Below are 12,744 nucleotides of genomic sequence, written 5' to 3'. Positions count from 1 at the left end.
GGACAGTGACTGTAATGGGGTTTGTGGGGGGGACTTGGCGAAAAGGGGTGTCTAGTAAATATAATGTTCCTCATGTAATTGTAGATCAATGAAACCAAAATTTTAAAAAAGTAGCTCATAAAAGAAGGTGAACTTAAAAAAAAAAGACATATGCACCCCTATGTTTTTTGCAGCACTATTTATAATAGACATGATATGGAAGCAACCTAAGTGTCCATCGTAGATGAATGGATAAAGATGATGTGGTACATATACACAATGGAATACTATCCAGCCATAAGAAGAAAACAAATCCTACCATTTGCAACAACATGGATGGAACTGGAGGATATTATGCTCAGTGAAGTAAGCCAGGCGGATAAAGACAAAGGCCAAATGATTTCCCTCATTTGTGAAGTATAACAAGGAAGCAAAACTGAAGGAACAAAATAGCAGCAGAGTCAGAGACTCCAAGAAGGGACTAGTGGTTACCAAAGGAGAGGGGTGTACAAGGGCAGATGGGGAGGGAGGGAGAAGGGGATTGAGGTGTATTATGTTTAGTAGACATGGTGTGGGGGTCACGGGGAAAACAGTGTAGCACAGAGAGAGCAAACAGTGAATCTGTGGCATCTTACTACACTTACAGACAGTGACTGCATTGGGGTATGGGTGGGGACTTGATAATGTGGGTAAATGTAGTAACCACATTGTTTTTTCATGTGAATCCTTCATAAGAGTGTATACCAATAATACCTTAATAAAAAATTTTTTTAATGTCCATGTTTATCAGTCTCATTCAAAGTTAAGGTAAACTACAAAAGAACATGCATAAATCTGGTCATATTCATAAAACTGGGAATACATGAATTCAAGAGAAAGATGACGGCCAGTGCAGTGTCTACCCAAGTTTCTGCAATAACCGATATTACATTAGCCTATTAAATAGACTCCGCATTCACTCCTGTCTCCATTTTAATAAGCCCTAATTAGTCACCTGTTTTCTTGATGTGTTTCTTAATGGATTATAATCTTCACGAGGGTTAAGACCGTTTGTATTACATTTGTATCCCCAGGGCATCACAAGAGGCTGACATATAGGAAACATTCAATAAATATTTCTTGAAAAAGTTTGTGGATAAATTCTCACTTTGGTAAAGCATTATTTCATTTGCTGCTCATAACAAATGTGTCCAATCTTGTACCTGATAACTTTCTAAATTACAAAATCAAAGCTTAGGTAAATTCAGCAATTTGTTCCAGATTGCATAATCTAAACCAAAATGCATTTCACTTTGTTGTTCACATTATACAATGCTTAGTTTTTTTTTTCAAACTGCCTTAAGTTACAGTGTCATAATTTGACTCAATATTTGCCTTTTAAATTTATATCAACTTGAAAGAATGTTTGAAAATTGCTCTACTGAGAAACAAGTGTCAACTTTTCAGTTCATGGCCCATTAAGAAAAGTTTTTTCAGATTCTACTTTCTGATACAGTATTTGTGTTAATTTTTAAAATAATTATTTTCACATCCAGATGTAAATTTTAAATACTGAATATGCTGTTTCAAATTATAAGGCCCCAACCCTACTTTCTGTCAAGAAGCACAGCTGTTACAGAATTTATTTGTACTATGTGTATGAGAATCTTGTCTCATTACTTGATACTGACACTTCATAAATTTTACCTAGAAGATTGTCTATAAAGACCCATTCCAGAAAGCCTTCTGAATTTTGTGTTTATACCAAACACAAAAAATCACACAGATTATAGCCTACATATCCTGTCAAAGTTCCTCATTTCTGAAGGCTAGAGTAGGCCTTCTGATTGTGTAAGTGAGTGTCAACTGCTTTCTCTAATCCACCTGTACAATAAGGCCATGCACTACCATTTTTGTTGTAGTTTGTGAACTGCAATTCCAATGTATAAAGGGATGAAAATGGTTAATGAACACATATTAAGCAATGATGGCAATATTTTTTACAAAATATTCGTGATTCTTTTTAAGTCATCTCAACAGGCCAACATAAATGGGAAAACAAGACAATCGAGTATTGCTTGTCTCTCCCCCGCCACCTCCCCAAACCAAAACTACACAGATATGTAGTGATCTCACTTTGCCCAGACCTCCCTCCTCTGGTTATAGAAAGCAAGGCACAACCATTCTACACAATGCTTTTTCACTGCTAGATTCTTCCTTCAGGATTCCTCCTGCCTGAATACACAGGCTTAACCTGGAATACTTTCCAGAAGGTGCTTTTTAATGTAATAAACTTTCCTTAGAGAGTGTACCCACCACCTTCACTCAGCTACTGAAGGCTTTCAGATCTATCTCCCGCACAGTTTCTATTTCCCCTCTATTCCTTCTCTCATTTTTCAGATATAAGTTCCCCACCAAACCCCCATTCAAATGCCAGTGCTTTTTTCTTCTACATATTTGTTGTCTTTTGCTCATCAATTTCTTGTCAGAATTAACCAATTTTTCCTTAATTTAAAAAAGCCTCTTCACAGCATTTCAGTCTAACAATTCTTTAAATCAATGCTTCCACTTAGTCTAGATAAGATTTAAATTTATTTTCTCCACCCAAGACGTATTTTATTTTACTTATTTTCTTAATTTAAACCTCATCTCCAATTGAGTTTCATGGCCAGCCAAATCTCTCACTGTCTTTGTCTTACTTCTTATCTTAAATGGTTCCTTCTACCATTTTTGAGCACTTATTCATACTGCTGGAATACATAAAAGATAATTTCACATTTTTCATTACCTTAGGAAAGTCCATTAGTTCACTGGAATTGTCTAAGCTGTTGACTATTTGGTTTTGCTGGCCAGGAAAATATGCATTATTTGCTCCATGCCATGCCCCATGCCTCTACAAAAAAAAAAAAAAAGCCACCACTATAGATGTAAAATCTCAGATATTTCCTGTTCTTTAAAAAAATTATCAAACCAGTCATATTCTGCCTTAGGAATCCAATTTTTAACCTGTCACTTTTAATAAATATTTCTATATCAGGAAGCAGGCAGCTGGAACCAGAACCTGATACATACTTCTTTGCTTCTCTTTTGGACTTCAAAAAATAACAGCATGGATTTCATTTCTAACTTGTTACCCAAATTGGGTACATCAATTTCTGTTGTCTTCTACAAATTTTTTAATTCTTCTAGAACTTAGAATTAATCTACAAGCAAATAAACTAAACAGTAGAATAAAAAGAAAAGCTGATTTGTGCCATGTGGCCATTTAGTTAACATGGTTAAGGGAGTTCATATAGGGAGGCAATAATGGTGGTAAATGAACTAAGTTTAAAACTGGGGTACCATTTATTAAACTATTATAAACTACTAAAAAACTATTGTGCTATAAACAATTATAAACAACAGGACACTAAGGTATGCTTCTGTTGAGGGAACATCTGAGCCATCTACATCCTTACCACTTTTCTTCCAAGTGATAGCAGAGACTCAGCAAATTAATATACCAGTAACTAATTTAACCAGAATTTATTTGAACAAAATGAGATAGCATCAAAATAATATTCAGCAATATAAAATTATAGTTATAACTGAGAATTCCATAGCAGTCTCCAGCACCTACAAATCTAACAAATTACTTGGCAGTCTGGTTTAGTGTGATCAAAAGAAGAGTTTCTGCAAATTCATTCAGCATGAGAGCCTAACAAATGTTATGTAACACTAGTTACTCAGGAAACCACTAGTTTAAAAAATTAGATGCAAACACACTCATACATCCACACTCTAAACTGTAGACACAGAATCTCTTACAACTTGAAGCCTTCACGAAGAACTGCAATTGAACACTAAAATATCAAACTGGACTTGGTACCTGGTTAGCCATTTTTGACAAGCTATTGTAAAATGTTTAGATGCTACTGCTGTCCTCCAAGCCCTCCAAGACAAAGTAATCACTACTACTGGTTATCTATGGTTCCAATTCTGGTATTATTATAAGGTGACTGACATCAGTAAAGACAAGACATGCATGGGATGTACTTAACTAAAAGAGAAATAAATGAGCATCACAATCACGTCCAGTCCACGCCATGTTCACAACTACATGTACAATAATGTTTCAACATGTACAGTAAACTTTCAATACAAAGGTTATTAGCTAAGCAAAAAAATACCAAGTGAGAAGTCAAAGGCCAGACTACTGTACCACCTTTTAACAAAATGTGCTTGGATGATGTCTAATCATTTTAAATCACATATTCTTAAAAACACAACATTTACAAAATGGTGAAATGCAAAATCATATAATGGTGATTAAAAACATTGGCATTATTGAGTACAGAACTTGGAAAGATGATGGCATTATTGAGTACAGAACTTGGAAAGATGAATGGACCCTCCAAGATCACCAAGATAAACACCGTGTGCACATGCAGAGGTTAAAAGGATTTCAAGATCACACAGCCAGTACCAAAGTTGAGGCCAAAAGTCTAAATCCTCCAAAAATCTAGTCTGTGCTCTTACCTTGACACCACATATAACAACAGCATCTTAGAAACATCTGAGACACTATACTTTCCACTGACAACCATCACTTCTCTAAACAATATTCAGAGAACTCAAAATGGAAATCAAGAGCTAGCCGACAGCAAATGTTTTCTTTAAAATGCAAAGAATATTTTAAGGAATGCATTTAAAAACTGCCCTTTTCTGTTTTTATGGAAGGACTATAGACATGGTTTTAAATCAGTCCTCTAAAATTTTTATTTCTCAAAAGCACAGCATCTAAAAATAAGTATTTTGTCATTCAATGATCTACTACTTTGTCCTTCCTTTTTCCTGCCAAATTGCATGCTGAGCATGCAGGAATTAATACATGTTCCATCCGCCCTCCTTAGCACTTAATCATTAAAAAAGAAGCTTGACAGCCATTGGAAAATCAGATCATTACCTATTTTTCTCCCACCTGAAATGAGTCCCTCCTATTTCATTAGGAAATATGTAACACTAAGTGCAATATTTTGAGTTACAATTTACTAAAAACTTACTTAAACCACAATTCCCAAAGAATTTAAATGAAACATTTGCTAGTCTCCAAACTCCATATGCTCATAGATAAGCACCTTTCTTTTTTTCTTAAATCACTCTTTCCTACTGTCCCATCCACGGACTAGAAAATGCAGGATCTATCAATATGTTTGAAATTCTCCCCCCAAGAGCAATCTTAGGTTAAACAGATTAAGATTAGACATTGACTACCTTTGTGTTTGGATGATGTCTAATCATTTAAACATCTTTGAGATGTTTTACCTTTAAAACCTTTTCTCACTTTCTACCCTCAGTCTTTGGATGGTGTCTCCCGTGGTATTTCTTACACTCTACTTCTATTTGTTAAGAGATTCTTCTACTTGTATTTAGTACTCTCAGACACTAAACTCCCTGAGGATGGACTTTGCTTACTTACCTTTAAGCCCCTAGAGGAAGCACCCACACTGGGCCTCAACAGATCAGTGACTCTAAAGCTGAGCCAAGCTTGGGTAAATTAAGGCCAATTTTTGTTCAGAGCAAACATTCAAAGACTGAAATACAATCTTCTGTTACCTATTCTGACATCAACTTTCTTAAATAGAATAATAATAAACAAACATACAGCACTTCACATTTAATTAGAAATGTACTTGTTGAGAAAACAGACTCACTGTCCCTGGGCAATAAAGTGTAATGCAAGCAGTTGAACTGTCTGAAAATGAAACGAGCTGTCACTCTGGGGCCTAGTCAACGAGCTGACGACACTCCACCATCCCCTTCTCCCAGCAGGAGAGGCTGTGACCACGCTCAGCTTCATGCAGGCCCATGGCTTCTTCCCTTAGCAAGGCAGTTCCAACTTCCCATGGGCCTCGGGGCTCCACATGCCGCACAGATGAATTTCTCAGATGACTATAGGTATCCCTACTATACTACCTGGTGCCCGAGTAGATGTGTGACTTTTCACTGTTAGAGTTGACAAACACTTGTTCTATAACAACAGAGAATAACAGGGGGCAGGATGCTTTCACTGGAATAAAAATCTAAGCTTTATATTGAGCAGATTGCCAAAACTCTGGCATCCCTGTGTGTGGAATAAGAAGATGAGGGGACTGATAGTCTACTTCTTGCTGATCCTGACTTTTCCCCATAAAATATCCCTTTCGGCCTATCCCTAAATCCACTGACATGATATTGTAGAATCTGTCTAAACTCCACTGCATGACATGTGCCAAAACAGATGGCTTTACCTGGCAAATCAAAAGTTCACTAAACTTTTCTTTAAGAAGTTTATAAAACAGTAGTTAATTAGTGATGCCACCTGCCAGACACCATAGTAGATGTTTTCTATTTTATTTATTCCTCACAACTACCCTTTTGAGGTACTGCATATTACAAGTAATGTAGCTGACAATAAAACTGTGTGTATAAAATGAAAGTTCCTGTGGCCAGGATTCTCACCTGGCCCTGGTTGGCCAGCTCACTACACACGTGTGGGCAGTATGTTGCTATTGACTCTATATACAGAGCTCTGCCCAGTGCTCTGGGAGACACGGTGGCATGGCTGCAAGGCTGCAGGAGAGCAGAGCAGAGGCTGGAGTGGTGGCAGCACCGAGGACAGAGGCCCAGAGGACGGCTGTGCGGGCAAAGAGGCCCAGAGGCAGAGACCGGCTTGCTGCCTGCAGACTCGCTCCAAGTGGATGGGATTTTAGTGACTGATCTGCCATGGGAATAAAGTTGGGTGTAACCCTTTCACCCCAAGAATGTTTTACTGTCATTTATTTGGTCACACTGAATCCATAGAGAACTTGCCAGGGGCTGAAACCCATTGGCAAGACAAACAGGTTGAGCAATTAGTCAGCTAAAAGTGACAGAGGCGGACTCTAAACACAGATCCATCAAACTTCAAAGGAAGCTGGTGTTCTTCTTAAGACCCCACAATATCACTGACTAAAATGAGCTCATGTTTGTAGGAAGGTTTACTCTACTTCCCAAATGCTGGAGCCCATACCTCCCTCCTAGATAGACATGTGTTTCCTACTTGAGCAAACCCTGTGATAGAGAATTCACTAAGTAAACAAATCACACGCTGTATTAGGACTCCTGCTGCTGTCTTTCCTATACATTTTTTTAATAAATTACATCAACAGAAAATGAGGAAAATAAACCTAGCACTAAAAATAAATAAGATAGGTAGACATATTCTGAACCAAATAAGCACTTAGTATTGGCCAAAATCCCAACCTAAATGCTTTTTCCAAGTACCAGTGTTACCCTTGAGAAGTCTATGCTCATACTGAAAACAAACTGTATTTTCTATGTCCAATCTAGGAAAAAAGATAATAGTAATTACAGATAGAAGTGAAATGAAGTTGGAGAAAAAAATCAGAAACATAGTAAGAGTTCTGTGACAAGAATCAGGGAAAACTACAGGACAAAGAGATAGCATATATGGAAAAATTAGGGGAAAGGACAGCCCTGCAGAGTGAGACAATTACAGTAATAAAAGGTGACAATCTGAAAACAAAATCACAAGAACAAGGGAGAGGATAAGCTTTACAAAAACAAACTCCTCTCACGATTGGTGACGTGTTGCAAAAACAGTGCACCATACAGTCATATTCTCTTTTTTTCCCAACAGACACCCAAACTATCAATTCTAAGTGAGGAAAACAAAATGATTAAACAGAAAGCTTTGGGAATTTCTTAAGCAGCCACTGAGAGGATTCATAATAATTGCCATTCATCCCCCGAAGATTTTCTCCATGACACCAACAGGGTATCTGACAGATAAAACTAGAAGTGGCAAGACCAAAAGAAAAACGTGTACTGGAAAATGACATGAATCACTGGGACTTCTGCAGTCATTCCGAAGATAGTGCTTTCACTGAGCAAGACTATTTAGAATATATTCTACACTGTATCTTCTCCAAATACTTTATTTAAGCCATATAATAATTTGAAGGATTCAGATGAGTCATTAATAAATGAAAGCATTAAATATCATAATGATGATGCTAATAAAATGTCCACATCAAATTAATTATTAATATATTCAACTGCAATCAAACTAAGTAAACAGGTTGAACTGATGCAAATTTTCTCTAATAAAGCATAATTAATTTTCAGGATTTCTGGAGTTAAAATATGAAAGTCACCAACAATTTGCCTCATTAATTATGAATCAAAGATGCTGGATGAGAAAACTTCCAAAAGCCGACCACAAACTATCATAGAGTGACTTGACAAAAATAGTACTATAATCAGCTATTTATGAGCACCTACAGGAAGCCTCTTTCAACTAAAGGCATAGCATCTGGCTAATTTTCAACTTGCTTTGGAATAAGCTACCCATTTAAGGAATGATGAAGAAATCTCACACTGCTCTGTCAGAAAAGAGCTGTACCCTGACAATCATGTTAACATAAGCTCTACCTTCCTCAGAGAAGCATGCACACATGGGGGAAGGTGGATAGACAGACAGAGGCTAAGAAATACGGATGTGTAAGTAAGTATCTTAGCAGTCAGTTTCCAGAGAGTTGCCTTCCATGAACTTCATGCTGGCATCATCTTTCCAGTTACCTTAAAGGATGGGTATTAAACGTTGCCATATAAAATTTGTTTTATATACTGTAGGACAGTTGTTGAAATGCAAGGAAAGGCTGTTTCTCTGGAATAGAATGTTCGCTCCTATGGAGAAAGGAGAAAGTGTTCTTTTCCTTTTGGCATGTAAGACCTCACAGCCAAATCCTGATCCATATTTAAGAACCATGTAAAACCTTGCATGCCCTGCATATTAAATGTCCCACCAGTCATTTATATTCTATCTATATTTCGCATGCCTGATGTTTTCTATTTTATTGCATTTAGAAATATTTTTTAAGCTACCTCAAATTCCTTGTGAGATTAGAAGGGCTAAAACATAATTAAAAGGAATAAAAGAAGCTCAGTCATTTATTCAACAAACACTGACTGGATATCAGTGGCAAGTACTGTCCTGGGCACTTAGGATGTAGTGGATCTTGCTTTCTGTAGCACACACACACACACACACACACACACACACACACACACAAAGAATATGTCAAGGAGCTTAAGTGCCAGAAACAAAAGCAGAGTGAGGGGCTAGGAAGTGACTGGGTAGGATGGAGAAATTTTAAATAGTTAGAGAAGGCCTCTCTGAAGAGGGGACACTTGAGCCAAGATCTAAATGACACGAAAGGGGAAATCCTCAATGATCCAATAAGAGTTTCAGGTAAAGGAAACAGTACATGCCAAAGGCCTGCAAGTGGAAATGAGTTTGTTGTTCTCGAGAAACAAAAAATTTAAAAATGACGTCTAAAAAGTGAGCGAGGTAGAAGATGGTAGGAAAGAAAGTCAGAGAGACAGGAAGATTTTGGATTATGTATGGCCTTTAAGAACACTGTAAGGAGTTGATTTTCCCATGAATGACAGAATACATACAAGTTTAGAGCAAGAAATATGACACAATCTGGGCTACTTGCCGTACCACCACCCTGCTGTGAGAACACTAGACTGTATAGGAGCAAGGGAGTAAAACAAAAAAAATCAACTAGGTACTTAACCTATTGGTCTACATGAAAGATGATAGATGGTTTGAATCTGAATAAAAAGTGAAGAACATGATAGAATCTGAAAATATTTTGAAGGAAGAATAACCGTACTTGCCAGAAGATCAGGTATAGGCAGTAAAAGAGGATTCAGGGATAACTCTTAGGTTCTTGAACTGAGTGGTGCTAAAAATCCAAGATACATTAAATCACTAGTTAAAAAGCATCTAAGGGAAACAGAAGGGATTCAGGACACATACTTGGATTCACCAACAAATATGGTATCTAGGTTTGTCTAGGGAACATGTAGAGGAGACAAGTTTAAGGCGGAGTCTCAGGATACTCCCTCATTTAAAGATGGGGAAAGGAGGAGGAACCAGCAAAGACAACCAAGAGAGAACCACCAGTTAAGATAGGAGCAAAGCCAGGAAAGTGTGGAGTGTCAAATGCCATGTGAAGAAGGCATTCCAAAAAGGAACACTTTCCAAAGAGAAAATATTGCTGAGATGTTGACTAAGATGAGTCCTGACAGTTGATTCTTGAATGTGGCAAAACAGGAATTGCTGCTCATCTGAGCAAGAGAATTCTTAACAGAGTGGTGGGGATACAAATCTGACCAGAAGAGGAAATACAAGGTGAAGTAGTGAAAACAGTATATACAGGTTACTCTATCAAGGAATTCTCTTCCTGTTCCCCTGACTCTCAACAGTAAACATCCAAAATTCAATTTAATGTTACAGGAACTAGAGTTCAGCTACATGATTGATTGTTTTTTTTAATATACTAGATTTAAATACCTACACACCAATTTTTGCATTTCCCTGAAAAAATTAAGGATTATAAATAAGGAATTATTGTTACATACATCATTGTATTTATTGGGGGAAAATCAGAAGGAATCTAAAAGCACTAAAATAAGGATCACATGAATAAAATATGTTTTATATATCCATTCACACAATAGGACAATATAAGCTATTAAATTATAGCATTATAGAATGATATTTACTGATATGGAAGCTTTTCCCAGTATTTTTTTTAAAGGTTATAAATCAGAATACCATTATCTGCTAACTTTAAATGTGTTGGGAAAAAAGAGTATATATGCATATATACAGAATGAAAAAAAAAAAAGCCAAAGGTACACAAACCAAAAGGTTAACAGTGGTTCTATCAAAGCACATGAAAGAATTACAGTTGATTTTTTATTTTATTTTTCATGTATTTCCTTATTTCTCAAGTTGTCAGAAGAATAAATGACTAGTAACAGAACTCCTACCTATCCTTCAAAAGAGCTCTAATGTCACTTCAGGTTTTCCCTGGCTACCCTCTTCTTCCTCATATCTGCAGGTTGATTGAGCTGCTCTCTTCCATGTGCCCAGGGACTGTAACTGTCAGCTGGTCTGAATCTGTAATTCAGCAGATTATTTACGTGGCTCTAAACTCAGTAAACTGTGGACATCCAGTATCAGTTGGTTTCACTTATTCATACAAATTACTGCTGTACTGAAATTTTTTTTCCTAATGGATTATTAACTTTAAATTTATTAAAAAATCATTTCTCTTTTAAACTCATGTTTTCTTTTATTAAACTAATGTCTTTAACTGATTCAAAATCTCTGAAAGGTTTTTTTGGTACTCTTTTAAGTACAAGGTTTTATGAATCAGAAAAATCTCTGATACTATGTTAGTATTTTTTACAAAGCATTTTACATTTTGATTATGTTGTCATATGGTAATTTGTGACTGTCTTGCCAATGGGTTTCAGCCCCAAGGAAGTACACTACGGATTCAGTGAGGCTGAGAAGTGACAATGGAACAGTCTTGGGTAAAAGGGTTTATCACCCAGCTTGTTCTCCCAGTGAGAGGACCAGAAGTAGAATCATGTCTGCATCCAATAGTCTTCAGGTCTGTAATCCTCCTCCATCTCTGCCTCTGCCCAGAGCCCTTTATATAGTGACTCAGTGAGTAATAGCTCTTTGCATGGGCGTGGAAGCACTAGCCTAGCAGTAGGCCAGTTACATCATCAAGTAGTTTAGGTTCAGGTGAGGATACTAGCCATAGGAACCTCAATTTTCCCCAAAACGATGCATGCAGAAAAGATACAGACCATAGTGTGATGATGTGTCATCCTAAATTGCTAGAAACAAAAGCTAAGACTGCATTTCCGACACCTGGGGCTTATTAAGCTGTAAGAACATAAGATAATAATCAGTTAGAATCTAAGCAAAAACAAAATCAACATTTTATAAGTTTCATTAATTAAAAATGAAAATGACATGTTTAGAAATCAAGACTGATATTCAAAGGAAAGGGATATCCCCTTCTAGATTAGCCCTCAAAGAACAGTATTTATATTTTAAAAAAACAACTGAAAATTAGACAAGGCCATGTTTCCTTTACAATACAAGACAAAGCCAACATTTCTTTTTCTATGTCTACCCTGCCTGAGTAGCTATGGAGAAATATAACCTTTCTGGTATATATATTATTCTATACTTCCTGGTGAGCCTTCAGAGAGAGACAATTTGTGCCAGGTGTCCAGAAGAGGAAAAGTAATCAAGTAGATTTTACCAAACTTATGTAAAATGATCTAAAGAACATAAATTACAGCATTGAGGGACAGATTCCCTAATTAACAAAGAACTTCAAAAGTAGAAAGATATTAAAAGGTTATTTTAAAGATAAATGCTAAATTCTAAAATTCTAAAAACACTGGAATTTAATTAATTGTTCAAGCATATTGTTTCGTTTTAAACCCAGTTTGTCTCTAAGCAGATAAATAAAATTAAATTTTAAAGTAAAATATAACAACCTTACTCCTTTTAACCTTAATTTCATACTGTGATGGGGGAATGACAAATCTGTTTACTACCATTCAGATTAAAGTTAATAAGGAAAAGAAAAAAGTAATCTGAGCCCCAAAAAATCTTATTATTTAAAGAGTCATTTGATTGACGGTTCTAGTTTTACAACCATAAAAGCTATTTAACCCATTTTACAGAAGGACATACAGATCTTCTGAACATTCTAAACATTAAATGTCCATTACCCAGGAAACTTTTAGATCATTAATAGCACTCTTTCTTTTTTTCTTTTATTAAGGTATTATTGATATACACTCTTATGAAGGTTTCACACGAAAAAACAATGTGGTTACTACATTTACCCATATTATCAAGTCCCCACCCATACC

General features: G+C 36.3%; 1 protein-coding gene across 4 annotated transcripts in view; it reads right to left on the bottom strand.

Annotated features, from left to right (window-relative positions):
• Nucleotides 1-12,744, bottom strand: part of DDX10 (DEAD-box helicase 10) — a 365,179-nt gene that overhangs the window by 182,606 nt on the left and 169,829 nt on the right. For 3 of the 4 annotated variants that reach the window (XM_057490690.1, XM_057490691.1, XM_057490692.1), the window contains one exon: nucleotides 2,747-2,851. The exons of the other annotated variant lie outside the window; for it this stretch is intronic. In XM_057490690.1, the coding sequence (XP_057346673.1) occupies nucleotides 2,747-2,851 (105 nt within the window). The remainder of the gene's footprint in view (nucleotides 1-2,746; nucleotides 2,852-12,744) is intronic. 4 annotated transcript variants of the gene reach the window in all.

Source organism: Manis pentadactyla, chromosome 13 (genome assembly GCF_030020395.1).
Source record: "Manis pentadactyla isolate mManPen7 chromosome 13, mManPen7.hap1, whole genome shotgun sequence".
Classification (NCBI taxonomy): domain Eukaryota; kingdom Metazoa; phylum Chordata; class Mammalia; order Pholidota; family Manidae; genus Manis; species Manis pentadactyla.
Note: the sequence above shows the minus strand (reverse complement) of the source record. Positions and strands in the feature narration are given on the sequence as shown.